At 49.6% G+C, this 14,214-nt stretch overlaps 1 protein-coding gene across 8 annotated transcripts in view; it reads left to right on the top strand.

Annotated features, from left to right (window-relative positions):
* LOC139569232 (trinucleotide repeat-containing gene 6A protein-like) overlaps window positions 1-14,214 on the top strand; it is a 99,179-nt gene that overhangs the window by 51,469 nt on the left and 33,496 nt on the right. For 7 of the 8 annotated variants that reach the window (XM_071390964.1, XM_071390963.1, XM_071390965.1 and 4 more), the window contains 5 exons: window positions 3,402-3,551; window positions 3,927-4,043; window positions 5,944-6,078; window positions 6,166-6,285; window positions 6,707-6,890. In XM_071390964.1, the coding sequence (XP_071247065.1) occupies window positions 3,402-3,551; window positions 3,927-4,043; window positions 5,944-6,078; window positions 6,166-6,285; window positions 6,707-6,890 (706 nt within the window). The remainder of the gene's footprint in view (window positions 1-3,401; window positions 3,552-3,926; window positions 4,044-5,943; window positions 6,079-6,165; window positions 6,286-6,706; window positions 6,891-14,214) is intronic. The other variant, XM_071390967.1, reaches the window with a different exon arrangement.

Here is a 14,214-nt window from a genome sequence, read left to right as displayed (position 1 = left end):
CTTCTCTCTCTCCTCCCCTCTCTTTCTCCCTCCATTCTCTGGGGCCTTCTCTCTCTCCTCCCTCTCTTTCTCCCTCCATTCTCTGGGGCCTTCTCTCTCTCCTCCCTCTCTCTCTTTCTCCCTCCATCCTCTGGGGCCTTCTCTCTCTCCTCCCTCTCTCTCGTTCTCCCTCCATCCTCTGGGGCCTTCTCTCTCTCCTCCTTCTCTTTCTCCCTCCATTCTCTGGGGCCTTCTCTCTCTCCTCCCTCTTTCTCCCTCCATTCTCTGGGGCCTTCTCTCTCTCCTCCCTCTTTCTCCCTCCATTCTCTGGGGCCTTCTCTCTCTCCTCCCTCTCTCTTTCTCCCTCCATCCTCTGGGGCCTTCTCTCTCTCCTCCCTCTCTCTTGCTCCCTCCATTCTCTGGGGCCTTCTCTCTCTCCTCCCTCTCTCTCCTTCCTCTCTCTTTCTCCCTCCATTCTCTGGGGCCTTCTCTCTCTCCTCCCTCTCTCTCCTCCCTCTCTCTTTCTCCCTCCATTCTCTGGGGCCTTCTCTCTCTCCTCCCTCTCTCTTTCTCCCTCCATTCTCTGGGGCCTTCTCTCTCTCCTCCCTCTCTCTCTTTCTCCCTCCATCCTCTGGGGCCTTCTCTCTCTCCTCCCTCTCTTTCTCCCTCCATTCTCTGGGGCCTTCTCTCTCTCCTCCCTCTCTTTCTCCCTCCATCCTCTGGGGCCTTCTCTCTCTCCTCCCTCTCTCTTTCTCCCTCCATTCTGGGGCCTTCTCTCTCTCCTCCCTCCCTCTTTCTCCCTCCATTCTCTGGGGCCTTCTCTCTCTCCTCCCTCTCTTTCTCCCTCCATCCTCTGGGGCCTTCTCTCTCTCCTCCCTCTCTCTCTTTCTCCCTCCATCCTGGGGCCTTCTCTCTCTTTCTCCCTCTCTCTTTCTCCCTCCGTCCTCTGGGGCCTTCTCTCCTCCCTCTCTCTCTTTCTCCCTCCATTCTCTGGGGCCTTCTCTCTCCTCCCTCTCTTTCTCCCTCCATTCTCTGGGGCCTTCTCTCTCTCCTCCCTCTCTCTTTCTCCTTCCATTCTCTGGGGCCTTCTCTCTCTCCTCCCTCTCTCTCTTTCTCCCTCCATCCTCTGGGGCCTTCTCTCTCTCCTCCCTCTCTTTCTCCCTCCATTCTCTGGGGCCTTCTCTCTCTCCTCCCTCTCTTTCTCCCTCCCTTCTCTGGGGCCTTCTCTCTCTCCTCCCTCTCTCTCTTTCTCCCTCCATCCTCTGGGGCCTTCTCTCTCTCCTCCCTCTCTCTCGTTCTCCCTCCATCCTCTGGGGCCTTCTCTCTCTCCTCCTTCTCTTTCTCCCTCCATTCTCTGGGGCCTTCTCTCTCTCCTCCCTCTTTCTCCCTCCATTCTCTGGGGCCTTCTCTCTCTCCTCCCTCTTTCTCCCTCCATTCTCTGGGGCCTTCTCTCTCTCCTCCCTCTCTCTTTCTCCCTCCATCCTCTGGGGCCTTCTCTCTCTCCTCCCTCTCTCTTGCTCCCTCCATTCTCTGGGGCCTTCTCTCTCTCCTCCCTCTCTCTCCTTCCTCTCTCTTTCTCCCTCCCTTCTCTGGGGCCTTCTCTCTCTCCTCCCTCTCTCTCCCCCCTCTCTCTTTCTCCCTCCATTCTCTGGGGCCTTCTCTCTCTCCTCCCTCTCTCTTTCTCCCTCCATTCTCTGGGGCCTTCTCTCTCTCCTCCCTCTCTCTTTCTCCCTCCATCCTCTGGGGCCTTCTCTCTCTCCTCCCTCTCTCTCTTTCTCCCTCCATTCTCTGGGGCCTTCTCTCTCTCCTCCCTCTCTCTTTCTCCCTCCATCCTCTGGGGGGGCCTTCTCTCTCTCCTCCCTCTCTTTCTCCCTCCATTCTCTGGGGCCTTCTCTCTCTCCTCCCTCTCTTTCTCCCTCCATTCTCTGGGGCCTTCTCTCTCTCCTCCCTCTCTCTTTCTCCCTCCATCCTCTGGGGCCTTCTCTCTCTCCTCCCTCTCTCTCTTTCTCCCTCCATTCTCTGGGGCCTTCTCTCTCTCCTCCCTCTCTCTCTTTCTCCCTCCATTCTCTGGGGCCTTCTCTCTCTCCTCCCTCTCTCTTTCTCCCTCCATTCTCTGGGGCCTTCTCTCTCTCCTCCCTCTCTTTCTCCCTCCATCCTCTGGGGCCTTCTCTCTCTCCTCCCTCTCTCTCCTCCCTCTCTCTTTCTCCCTCCATTCTCTGGGGCCTTCTCTCTCTCCTCCCTCTCTCTCTTTCTCCCTCCATCCTCTGGGGCCTTCTCTCTCTCCTCCCTCTCTCTCTTTCTCCCTCCATCCTCTGGGGCCTTCTCTCTCTCCTCCCTCTCTCTCTTTCTCCCTCCATCCTCTGGGGGGCCTTCTCTCTCTCCTCCCTCTCTTTCTCCCTCCATTCTCTGGGGCCTTCTCTCTCTCCTCCCTCTCTTTCTCCCTCCATTCTCTGGGGCCTTCTCTCTCTCCTCCCTCTCTCTTTCTCCCTCCATCCTCTGGGGCCTTCTCTCTCTCCTCCCTCTCTCTCTTTCTCCCTCCATCCTCTGGGGGGCCTTCTCTCTCTCCTCCCTCTCTCTCTTTCTCCCTCCATCCTCTGGGGGGCCTTCTCTCTCTCCTCCCTCTCTCTCTTTCTCCCTCCATCCTCTGGGGGGCCTTCTCTCTCTCCTCCCTCTCTTTCTCCCTCCATTCTCTGGGGCCTTCTCTCTCTCCTCCCTCTCTCTTTCTCCCTCCATCCTCTGGGGCCTTCTCTCTCTCCTCCCTCTCTCTTTCTCCCTCCATTCTCTGGGGCCTTCTCTCTCTCCTCCCTCTCTCTCTTTCTCCCTCCATTCTCTGGGGCCTTCTCTCTCTCCTCCCTCTCTCTTTCTCCCTCCATTCTCTGGGGCCTTCTCTCTCTCCTCCCTCTCTTCTCCCTCCATCCTCTGGGGCCTTCTCTCTCTCCTCCCTCTCTCTCTTTCTCCCTCCATTCTCTGGGGCCTTCTCTCTCTCCTCCCTCTCTCTCTTTCTCCCTCCATTCTCTGGGGCCTTCTCTCTCTCCTCCTTCTCTCTCTTTCTCCCTCCATTCTCTGGGGCCTTCTCTCTCTCCTCCCTCTCTCTCTTTCTCCCTCCATCCTCTGGGGCTTCTCTCTCTCTCTCTCCTCCCTCTCTCTCTTTCTCCCTCCATCCTCTGGGGCCTTCTCTCTCTCTCTCCTCTCTCTCTTTCTCCCTCCATCCTCTGGGGCCTTCTCTCTCTCCTCCCTCTCCTCTCTTTCTCCCTCCATCCTCTGGGGCCTTCTCTCTCTCTCCTCTCTCTCTTTCTCCCTCCATCCTCTGGGGCCTTCTCTCTCTCCTCCCTCTCTCTTCTCTCTTTCTCCCTCCATCCTCTCCCTGTTTTCCACGATGTCATGCCTCTTCCTCATCTGTCCGTCTGTCCTTGCCTCTGCAGCTCTCCCTGCCGCTCTCTGCTTATGATAGCTCCGCCTCGGAGGAGCTCTCCTCCAATCACGGCATGAGCTTTTCCCCCTCCCCCTCTGCTCAGCCTATGCCCTCTCTCTGCTCAGGGCAGGCTCCCCCTGTCTCTGAGGCTGGTAGGCAGGTGAGTGGTTACGCTGCTCTTGACTATAGTGTGTGTGACAATCTGTCTGAAGTGTGTGTGTTTTTGTGTGACAATCTGTCTGAAGTGTGTTTGTGTGTGTGACAATCTGTCTGAAGTGTGTTTATGTGTGTGACAATCTGTCTGAAGTGTGTTTATGTGTGTGACAATCTGTCTGAAGTGTGTTTGTGTGTGTGACAATCTGTCTGAAGTGTGTTTATGTGTGTGACAATCTGTCTGAAGTGTGTGTGTGTTTGTGTGTGACAATATGTGTGTGTGTGTTTCAGTCCTCTTAAAGTGTGTGTTTCAGTCCTCTTAACGTGTGTGTGTGTGTGTGTGTTTCAGTCCTCTTAACGTGTGTGTGTGTGTGTGTTTCAGAATGTAACCTCCATGTACAGCAGCAGTGCAGCACCATCTCATAACGTTCCCCAGCCCCTCAACTCAGCCCAGAACAATCTCCGGAACCAAGTGCCTCCACACGTCCTGTCCCCTCAGGTACGCACGCGCGCACACACGCACACACACACACGCTGACCTCCGATGAACTACCTGGTGTGATCATCTAAAAATGTTAACCAGGAGGTCCATTAAAGGGGACGTCGTTAACCGGGAGGTCCATTTTAAAGGGGACGTCGTTAACCGGGAGGTCCATTTTTAAAGGGGACGTCGTTAACCGGGAGGTCCATTTTAAAGGGGACGTCGTTAACCGGGAGGTCCATTTTAAAGGGGACGTCGTTAACCGGGAGGTCCATTTTAAAGGGGACGTCGTTAACCGGGAGGTCCATTTTAAAGGGGACGTTCAGCCTCTTGATGGTCCAAGAATATTCTCCCCATTGCCTTACTATTGACATCTCTCCTGAGGTACCCTCCCAGTGCAGGAGGTCTGACTCTGTTCTAGTTGTCCTCCCAGTGCAGGAGGTCTGACTCGGTTCTAATAATCTAGTTGTCCTCCCAGTGCAGGAGGTCTGACCCTGTATTAATAATCTAGTTGTCCTCCCAGTGCAGGAGGTCTGACCCTGTATTAATAATCTAGTTGTCCTCCCAGTGCAGGAGGTCTGACTCTGTATTAATAATCTAGTTGTCCTCCCAGTGCAGGAGGTCTGACTCTGTATTAATAATCTAGTTGTCCTCCCAGTGCAGGAGGTCTGACTCTGTTCTAGTTGTCCTCCCAGTGCAGGAGGTCTGACTCTGTATTAATAATCTAGTTGTCCTCCCAGTGCAGGAGGTCTGACTCTGTATTAATAATCTAGTTGTCCTCCCAGTGCAGGAGGTCTGACTCTGTTCTAATAATCTAGTTGTCCTCCCAGTGCAGGAGGTCTGACCCTGTATTAATAATCTAGTTGTCCTCCCAGTGCAGGAGGTCTGACTCTGTATTAATAATCTAGTTGTCCTCCCAGTGCAGGAGGTCTGACTCTGTTCTAATAATCTAGTTGTCCTCCCAGTGCAGGAGGTCTGACTCTGTATTAATAATCTAGTTGTCCTCCCAGTGCAGGAGGTCTGACTCTGTATTAATAATCTAGTTGTCCTCCCAGTGCAGGAGGTCTGACTCTGTATTAATAATCTAGTTGTCCTCCCAGTGCAGGAGGTCTGACTCTGTATTAATAATCTAGTTGTCCTCCCAGTGCAGGAGGTCTGACTCTGTTCTAATAATATACTTGTCCTCCCAGTGCAGGAGGTCTGACTCTGTATTAATAATCTAGTTGTCCTCCCAGTGCAGGAGGTCTGACTCTGTCTTAATAATCTAGTTGTCCTCCCAGTGCAGGAGGTCTGACTCTGTATTAATAATCTAGTTGTCCTCCCAGTGCAGGAGGTCTGACTCTGTATTAATAATCTAGTTGTCCTCCCAGTGCAGGAGGTCTGACTCTGTTCTAATAATCTAGTTGTCCTCCCAGTGCAGGAGGTCTGACTCTGTTCTAATAATCTAGTTGTCCTCCCAGTGCAGGAGGTCTGACTCTGTATTAATAATCTAGTTGTCCTCCCAGTGCAGGAGGTCTGACTCTGTATTAATAATCTAGTTGTCCTCCCAGTGCAGGAGGTCTGACCCTGTATTAATAATCTAGTTGTCCTCCCAGTGCAGGAGGTCTGACTCTGTATTAATAATCTAGTTGTCCTCCCAGTGCAGGAGGTCTGACTCTGTTCTAATAATCTAGTTGTCCTCCCAGTGCAGGAGGTCTGACTCTGTTCTAATAATCTAGTTGTCCTCCCAGTGCAGGAGGTCTGACTCTGTTCTAATAATCTAGTTGTCCTCCCAGTGCAGGAGGTCTGACTCTGTATTAATAATCTAGTTGTCCTCCCAGTGCAGGAGGTCTGACTCTGTAATAATAATCTAGTTGTCCTCCCAGTGCAGGAGGTCTGACCCTGTAATACTAATCTAGTTGAGGTGACTGTGTTCCAGGTCCCTCCGTCTCTCCTGAAGTACCCTCCCAGTGCAGGAGGTCTGAACCTGTTTGGTCCACAGCAGGTGGCTGTTCTCAACCAGCTGTCTCAACTCAACCAGCTGTCTCAACTCAACCAGCTGTCCCAGTTACAGGTTAACACACACCTCTCTATCACTGATGTCCCGTTAACTCAGATCTGAAATCTCCTGTAGTTCCTGACGGGTCGTTTGTCTCTACAGCGTCTCCTCCTCCAGCAGCAGCAACAGTCTCAGCAGCAGAATCAGAGACCGATGCCTGTTGGACACCAGCAGCAGCAGAGTCACAGACCCATGCCTGTTGGACGCCAGCATGACCAGCAGGTACGTACTGTCTGTCTGTCTCTGTCTCTCTGTGTTGTCTGTCTCTCTCTGTGTTGTCTGTCTCTCTCTGTGTTGTCTGTCTCTCTCTGTGTTGTCTCTGTCTGTCTGTCTGTGTTGTGTCTGTCTGTCTGTCTCTGTCTGTGTTGTCTGTCTCTGTCTCTGTCTGTGTTGTCTCTGTCTGTCTGTGTTGTCTCTGTCTGTCTCTGTCTGTCTGTGTTGTCTCTGTCTGTCTGTCTGTCTGTGTCTGTCTGTGTTGTCTCTGTCTGTCTGTGTTGTCTCTGTCTGTCTGTCTGTCTCTGTCTGTGTTGTGTTGCACGTTATACACATACTTGGTACTTTTTCAATACTAGTATATAGTACAGACTAATGGTGCCGTTGTGTTAGTGATTGTGTAAGTCTAACCCCTCCCTTCTGTGTACAGGGCCGTCCTATTGGTTCGTCCCAGTCGATGATGCAGCCACCGCATCACCTCGACCCCTCCCTCCTGAAGCAGAACCCCGCCCACCAGCCCCTCAAGTCCTACCTGGACAACTACATGCCCCAGAATGCATCTGAGCTGCAGAAGGAGCCCAATCCCATGGGCTCCTTTACCAACTTCCCTTTAGGTAGGCCTTCATGATGCCTGATTGAAATATCAACCTGGTCATTTAGTAGGGCCCTCGCACTCAGGGGGCCTGCTGTGTTAGACTAGTGTCCTGTCCAGGGGGTGTCCTGTACATCAATCTGTCTCTACAGGAACAGGATATAGACTAGTGTCCTGTCCAGGGGGTGTCCTGTACATCAAGCTGTCTCACTACAGGAACAGGATATAGACTAGTGTCCTGTACATCAAGCTGTCTCACTACAGAAACAGGAGATAGACTAGTGTCCTGTCCAGGGGGTGTCCTGTACATCAAGCTGTCTCACTACAGAAACAGGATATAGACTAGTGTCCTGTACAGGAGGTGTCCTGTCCACGGGGTGTACTGGCACATCAAGCTGTCTGTGTCCTGTCCAGGGGGTGTACTGGCACATCAAGCTGTCTCACTACAGAAACAGGAGATAGACTAGTGTCCTGTCCAGGGGGTGTCCTGTACATCAATCTGTCTCTACAGGAACAGGATATAGACTAGTGTCCTGTCCAGGGGGTGTCCTGTACATCAAGCTGTCTCTAACAGGAACAGGATACAGACTAGTGTCCTGTCCAGGGGGTGTCCTGATACATCAAGCTGTCTCACTACAGGAACAGGAGATAGACTAGTGTCCTGTCCAGGGGGTGTCCTGTACATCAATCTGTCTCTACAGAAACAGGAGATAGACTAGTGTCCTGTCCAGGGGGTGTCCTGTCCAGGGGGTGTACTGGTACATCAAGCTGTCTGTGTCCTGTCCAGGGGGTGTCCTGTCCAGGGGGTGTACTGGCACATCAAGCTGTCTCACTACAGGAACAGGAGATAGACTAGTGTCCTGTCCAGGGGGTGTCCTGTACATCAATCTGTCTCTACAGAAACAGGAGATAGACTAGTGTCCTGTCCAGGGGGTGTCCTGTCCACGGGGTGTACTGGTACATCAAGCTGTCTGTGTCCTGTCCAGGGGGTGTCCTGTCCAGGGGGTGTACTGGCACATCAAGCTGTCTCACTACAGTAACAGGAGATAGACTAGTGTCCTGTCCAGGGGGTGTACTGTACATCTAGACAGTGTTTTATCCCGGTGTCTACGTAGTTCTGTAGTTCTAGACGGTGTTTTATCCCGGTGTCTACGTAGTTCTGTAGTTCTAGGCGGTGTTTTATCCCGGTGTCTACGTAGTTCTGTAGTTCTAGACGGTGTTTTATCCCGGTGTCTACGTAGTTCTGTAGTTCTAGACGGTGTTTTATCCCGGTGTCTACGTAGTTCTGTAGTTCTAGACGGTGTTTTATCCCGGTGTCTACGTAGTTCTGTAGTTCTAGACGGTGTTTTATCCCGGTGTCTACGTAGTTCTGTAGTTCTAGACGGTGTTTTATCCCGGTGTCTACGTAGTTCTAGACGGTGTTTTATCCCGGTGTCTACGTAGTTCTGTAGTTCTAGACGATGTTTTATCCCGGGGGCTACGTAGTTCTGTAGTTCTAGACGGTGTTTTATCCCGGTGTCTACGTAGTTCTAGACGGTGTTTTATCCCGGTGTCTACGTAGTTCTGTAGTTCTAGACGATGTTTTATCCCGGTGTCTACGTAGTTCTGTAGTTCTAGACGGTGTTTTATCCCGGTGTCTACGTAGTTCTGTAGTTCTAGACGGTGTTTTATCCCGGTGTCTACGTAGTTCTGTAGTTCTAGACGGTGTTTTATCCCGGTGTCTACGTAGTTCTAGACGGTGTTTTATCCCGGTGTCTACGTAGTTCTGTAGTTCTAGACGGTGTTTTATCCCGGTGTCTACGTAGTTCTGTAGTTCTAGACGGTGTTTTATCCCGGTGTCTACGTAGTTCTGTAGTTCTAGACGGTGTTTTATCCCGGTGTCTACGTAGTTCTGTAGTTCTAGACGGTGTTTTATCCCGGTGTCTACGTAGTTCTAGACGGTGTTTTATCCCGGTGTCTACGTAGTTCTGTAGTTCTAGACGATGTTTTATCCCGGGGGCTACGTAGTTCTGTAGTTCTAGACGGTGTTTTATCCCGGTGTCTACGTAGTTCTAGACGGTGTTTTATCCCGGTGTCTACGTAGTTCTGTAGTTCTAGACGATGTTTTATCCCGGTGTCTACGTAGTTCTGTAGTTCTAGACGGTGTTTTATCCCGGTGTCTACGTAGTTCTGTAGTTCTAGACGGTGTTTTATCCCGGTGTCTACGTAGTTCTGTAGTTCTAGACGGTGTTTTATCCCGGTGTCTACGTAGTTCTAGACGGTGTTTTATCCCGGTGTCTACGTAGTTCTGTAGTTCTAGACGGTGTTTTATCCCGGTGTCTACGTAGTTCTGTAGTTCTAGACGGTGTTTTATCCCGGTGTCTACGTAGTTCTGTAGTTCTAGACGGTGTTTTATCCCGGTGTCTACTTAGTTCTGTAGTTCTAGACAGTGTTTTATCCTGGTGTCTACGTAGTTCTGTAGTTCTAGACGGTGTTTTATCCCGGTGTCTACGTAGTTCTGTAGTTCTAGACGGTGTTTTATCCCGGTGTCTACGTAGTTCTGTAGTTCTAGACGGTGTTTTATCCCGGTGTCTACGTGGTTCTGTAGTTCTAGACGGTGCTTTATCCCGGTGTCTACGTAGTTCTGTAGTTCTAGACGGTGTTTTATCCCGGTGTCTACGTAGTTCTGTAGTTCTAGACGGTGTTTTATCCCGGTGTCTACGTGGTTCTGTAGTTCTAGACGGTGTTTTATCCCGGTGTCTACGTAGTTCTGTAGTTCTAGACGGTGCTTTATCCCGGTGTCTACGTAGTTCTGTAGTTCTAGACAATGTTTTATCCCGGTGTCTACGTGGTTCTGTAGTTCTAGACGGTGTTTTATCCCGGTGTCTACGTAGTTCTGTAGTTCTAGACGGTGTTTTATCCCGGTGTCTACGTAGTTCTGTAGTTCTAGACGGTGCTTTATCCCGGTGTCTACGTAGTTCTGTAGTTCTAGACAGTGTTTTATCCCGGTGTCTACGTGGTTCTGTAGTTCTAGACGGTGTTTTATCCCGGTGTCTACGTAGTTCTGTAGTTCTAGACGGTGTTTTATCCCGGTGTCTACGTAGTTCTGTAGTTCTAGACGGTGTTTTATCCCGGTGTCTACGTAGTTCTAGACAGTGTTTTATCCCGGTGTCTACGTAGTTCTGTAGTTCTAGACGGTGTTTTATCCCGGTGTCTACGTAGTTCTGTAGTTCTAGACGGTGTTTTATCCCGGTGTCTACGTAGTTCTAGACGGTGTTTTATCCCGGTGTCTACGTAGTTCTGTAGTTCTAGACGGTGTTTTATCCCGGTGTCTACGTAGTTCTGTAGTTCTAGACGGTGTTTTATCCCGGTGTCTACGTAGTTCTGTAGTTCTAGACGGTGTTTTATCCCGGTGTCTACTTAGTTCTGTAGTTCTAGACAGTGTTTTATCCCGGTGTCTACGTAGTTCTGTAGTTCTAGACGGTGTTTTATCCCGGTGTCTACGTAGTTCTGTAGTTCTAGACGGTGTTTTATCCCGGTGTCTACGTAGTTCTGTAGTTCTAGACGGTGTTTTATCCCGGTGTCTACGTGGTTCTGTAGTTCTAGACGGTGCTTTATCCCGGTGTCTACGTAGTTCTGTAGTTCTAGACGGTGTTTTATCCCGGTGTCTACGTAGTTCTGTAGTTCTAGACGGTGTTTTATCCCGGTGTCTACGTGGTTCTGTAGTTCTAGACGGTGTTTTATCCCGGTGTCTACGTAGTTCTGTAGTTCTAGACGGTGCTTTATCCCGGTGTCTACGTAGTTCTGTAGTTCTAGACGGTGTTTTATCCCGGTGTCTACGTGGTTCTGTAGTTCTAGACGGTGTTTTATCCCGGTGTCTACGTAGTTCTGTAGTTCTAGACGGTGTTTTATCCCGGTGTCTACGTAGTTCTGTAGTTCTAGACGGTGTTTTATCCCGGTGTCTACGTAGTTCTAGACGGTGTTTTATCCCGGTGTCTACGTGGTTCTGTAGTTCTAGACGGTGCTTTATCCCGGTGTCTACGTAGTTCTGTAGTTCTAGACGGTGTTTTATCCCGGTGTCTACGTAGTTCTGTAGTTCTAGACGGTGTTTTATCCCGGTGTCTACGTAGTTCTAGACGGTGTTTTATCCCGGTGTCTACGTGGTTCTGTAGTTCTAGACGGTGCTTTATCCCGGTGTCTACGTAGTTCTGTAGTTCTAGACGGTGTTTTATCCCGGTGTCTACGTAGTTCTGTAGTTCTAGACGGTGTTTTATCCCGGTGTCTACGTGGTTCTGTAGTTCTAGACGGTGTTTTATCCCGGTGTCTACGTAGTTCTGTAGTTCTAGACGGTGCTTTATCCCGGTGTCTACGTAGTTCTGTAGTTCTAGACAGTGTTTTATCCCGGTGTCTACGTGGTTCTGTAGTTCTAGACGGTGTTTTATCCCGGTGTCTACGTAGTTCTGTAGTTCTAGACGGTGTTTTATCCCGGTGTCTACGTAGTTCTGTAGTTCTAGACGGTGTTTTATCCCGGTGTCTACGTAGTTCTAGACAGTGTTTTATCCCGGTGTCTACGTAGTTCTGTAGTTCTAGACGGTGTTTTATCCCGGTGTCTACGTAGTTCTGTAGTTCTAGACGGTGTTTTATCCCGGTGTCTACGTAGTTCTAGACTGTGTTTTATCCCGGTGTCTACGTAGTTCTGTAGTTCTAGACGGTGTTTTATCCCGGTGTCTACGTAGTTCTGTAGTTCTAGACGATGTTTTATCCCGGTGTCTACGTAGTTCTGTAGTTCTAGACGGTGTTTTATCCCGGTGTCTACGTAGTTCTGTAGTTCTAGACGGTGTTTTATCCCGGTGTCTACGTGGTTCTGTAGTTCTAGACGGTGTTTTATCCCGGTGTCTACGTAGTTCTGTAGTTCTAGACGGTGTTTTATCCCGGTGTCTACGTAGTTCTGTAGTTCTAGACGGTGTTTTATCCCGGTGTCTACGTAGTTCTGTAGTTCTAGACGGTGTTTTATCCCGGTGTCTACGTAGTTCTGTAGTTCTAGACGGTGTTTTATCCCGGTGTCTACGTAGTTCTGTAGTTCTAGACGGTGTTTTATCCCGGTGTCTACGTAGTTCTGTAGTTCTAGACGGTGTTTTATCCCGGTGTCTACGTAGTTCTAGACGGTGTTTTATCCCGGTGTCTACGTAGTTCTGTAGTTCTAGACGATGTTTTATCCCGGGGGCTACGTAGTTCTGTAGTTCTAGACGGTGTTTTATCCCGGTGTCTACGTAGTTCTGTAGTTCTAGACGGTGTTTTATCCCGGTGTCTACGTAGTTCTGTAGTTCTAGACGGTGTTTTATCCCGGTGTCTACGTAGTTCTAGACGGTGTTTTATCCCGGTGTCTACGTAGTTCTGTAGTTCTAGACGGTGTTTTATCCCGGTGTCTACGTAGTTCTGTAGTTCTAGACGGTGTTTTATCCCGGTGTCTACGTAGTTCTGTAGTTCTAGACGGTGTTTTATCCCGGTGTCTACGTAGTTCTGTAGTTCTAGACGGTGTTTTATCCCGGTGTCTACGTAGTTCTAGACGGTGTTTTATCCCGGTGTCTACGTAGTTCTGTAGTTCTAGACGATGTTTTATCCCGGGGGCTACGTAGTTCTGTAGTTCTAGACGGTGTTTTATCCCGGTGTCTACGTAGTTCTAGACGGTGTTTTATCCCGGTGTCTACGTAGTTCTGTAGTTCTAGACGATGTTTTATCCCGGTGTCTACGTAGTTCTGTAGTTCTAGACGGTGTTTTATCCCGGTGTCTACGTAGTTCTGTAGTTCTAGACGGTGTTTTATCCCGGTGTCTACGTAGTTCTGTAGTTCTAGACGGTGTTTTATCCCGGTGTCTACGTAGTTCTAGACGGTGTTTTATCCCGGTGTCTACGTAGTTCTGTAGTTCTAGACGGTGTTTTATCCCGGTGTCTACGTAGTTCTGTAGTTCTAGACGGTGTTTTATCCCGGTGTCTACGTAGTTCTAGACAGTGTTTTATCCCGGTGTCTACGTAGTTCTGTAGTTCTAGACGGTGTTTTATCCCGGTGTCTACGTAGTTCTGTAGTTCTAGACGGTGTTTTATCCCGGTGTCTACGTAGTTCTAGACGGTGTTTTATCCCGGTGTCTACGTAGTTCTGTAGTTCTAGACGGTGTTTTATCCCGGTGTCTACGTAGTTCTGTAGTTCTAGACGATGTTTTATCCCGGTGTCTACGTAGTTCTGTAGTTCTAGACAGTGTTTTATCCCGGTGTCTACGTAGTTCTGTAGTTCTAGACGGTGTTTTATCCCGGTGTCTACGTGGTTCTGTAGTTCTAGACGGTGTTTTATCCCGGTGTCTACGTAGTTCTGTAGTTCTAGACGGTGTTTTATCCCGGTGTCTACGTAGTTCTGTAGTTCTAGACGGTGTTTTATCCCGGTGTCTACGTAGTTCTGTAGTTCTAGACGGTGTTTTATCCCGGTGTCTACGTAGTTCTGTAGTTCTAGACGATGTTTTATCCCGGTGTCTACGTAGTTCTGTAGTTCTAGACAGTGTTTTATCCCGGTGTCTACGTAGTTCTGTAGTTCTAGACGGTGTTTTATCCCGGTGTCTACGTGGTTCTGTAGTTCTAGACGGTGTTTTATCCCGGTGTCTACGTAGTTCTGTAGTTCTAGACGGTGTTTTATCCCGGTGTCTACGTAGTTCTGTAGTTCTAGACGGTGTTTTATCCCGGTGTCTACGTAGTTCTGTAGTTCTAGACGGTGTTTTATCCCGGTGTCTACGTAGTTCTGTAGTTCTAGACGGTGTTTTATCCCGGTGTCTACGTAGTTCTAGACGGTGTTTTATCCCGGTGTCTACGTAGTTCTGTAGTTCTAGACGATGTTTTATCCCGGGGGCTACGTAGTTCTGTAGTTCTAGACGGTGTTTTATCCCGGTGTCTACGTAGTTCTGTAGTTCTAGACGGTGTTTTATCCCGGTGTCTACGTAGTTCTGTAGTTCTAGACGGTGTTTTATCCCGGTGTCTACGTAGTTCTAGACGGTGTTTTATCCCGGTGTCTACGTAGTTCTGTAGTTCTAGACGGTGTTTTATCCCGGTGTCTACGTAGTTCTGTAGTTCTAGACGGTGTTTTATCCCGGTGTCTACGTAGTTCTGTAGTTCTAGACGGTGTTTTATCCCGGTGTCTACGTAGTTCTGTAGTTCTAGACGGTGTTTTATCCCGGTGTCTACGTAGTTCTGTAGTTCTAGACGGTGTTTTATCCCGGTGTCTACGTAGTTCTAGACGGTGTTTTATCCCGGTGTCTACGTAGTTCTGTAGTTCTAGACGATGTTTTATCCCGGGGGCTACGTAGTTCTGTAGTTCTAGACGGTGTTT

Source organism: Salvelinus alpinus, chromosome 1 (genome assembly GCF_045679555.1).
Source record: "Salvelinus alpinus chromosome 1, SLU_Salpinus.1, whole genome shotgun sequence".
Taxonomy (NCBI): Eukaryota; Metazoa; Chordata; class Actinopteri; order Salmoniformes; family Salmonidae; genus Salvelinus; species Salvelinus alpinus.
This window is presented reverse-complemented; position numbering and strand designations above follow the sequence as displayed.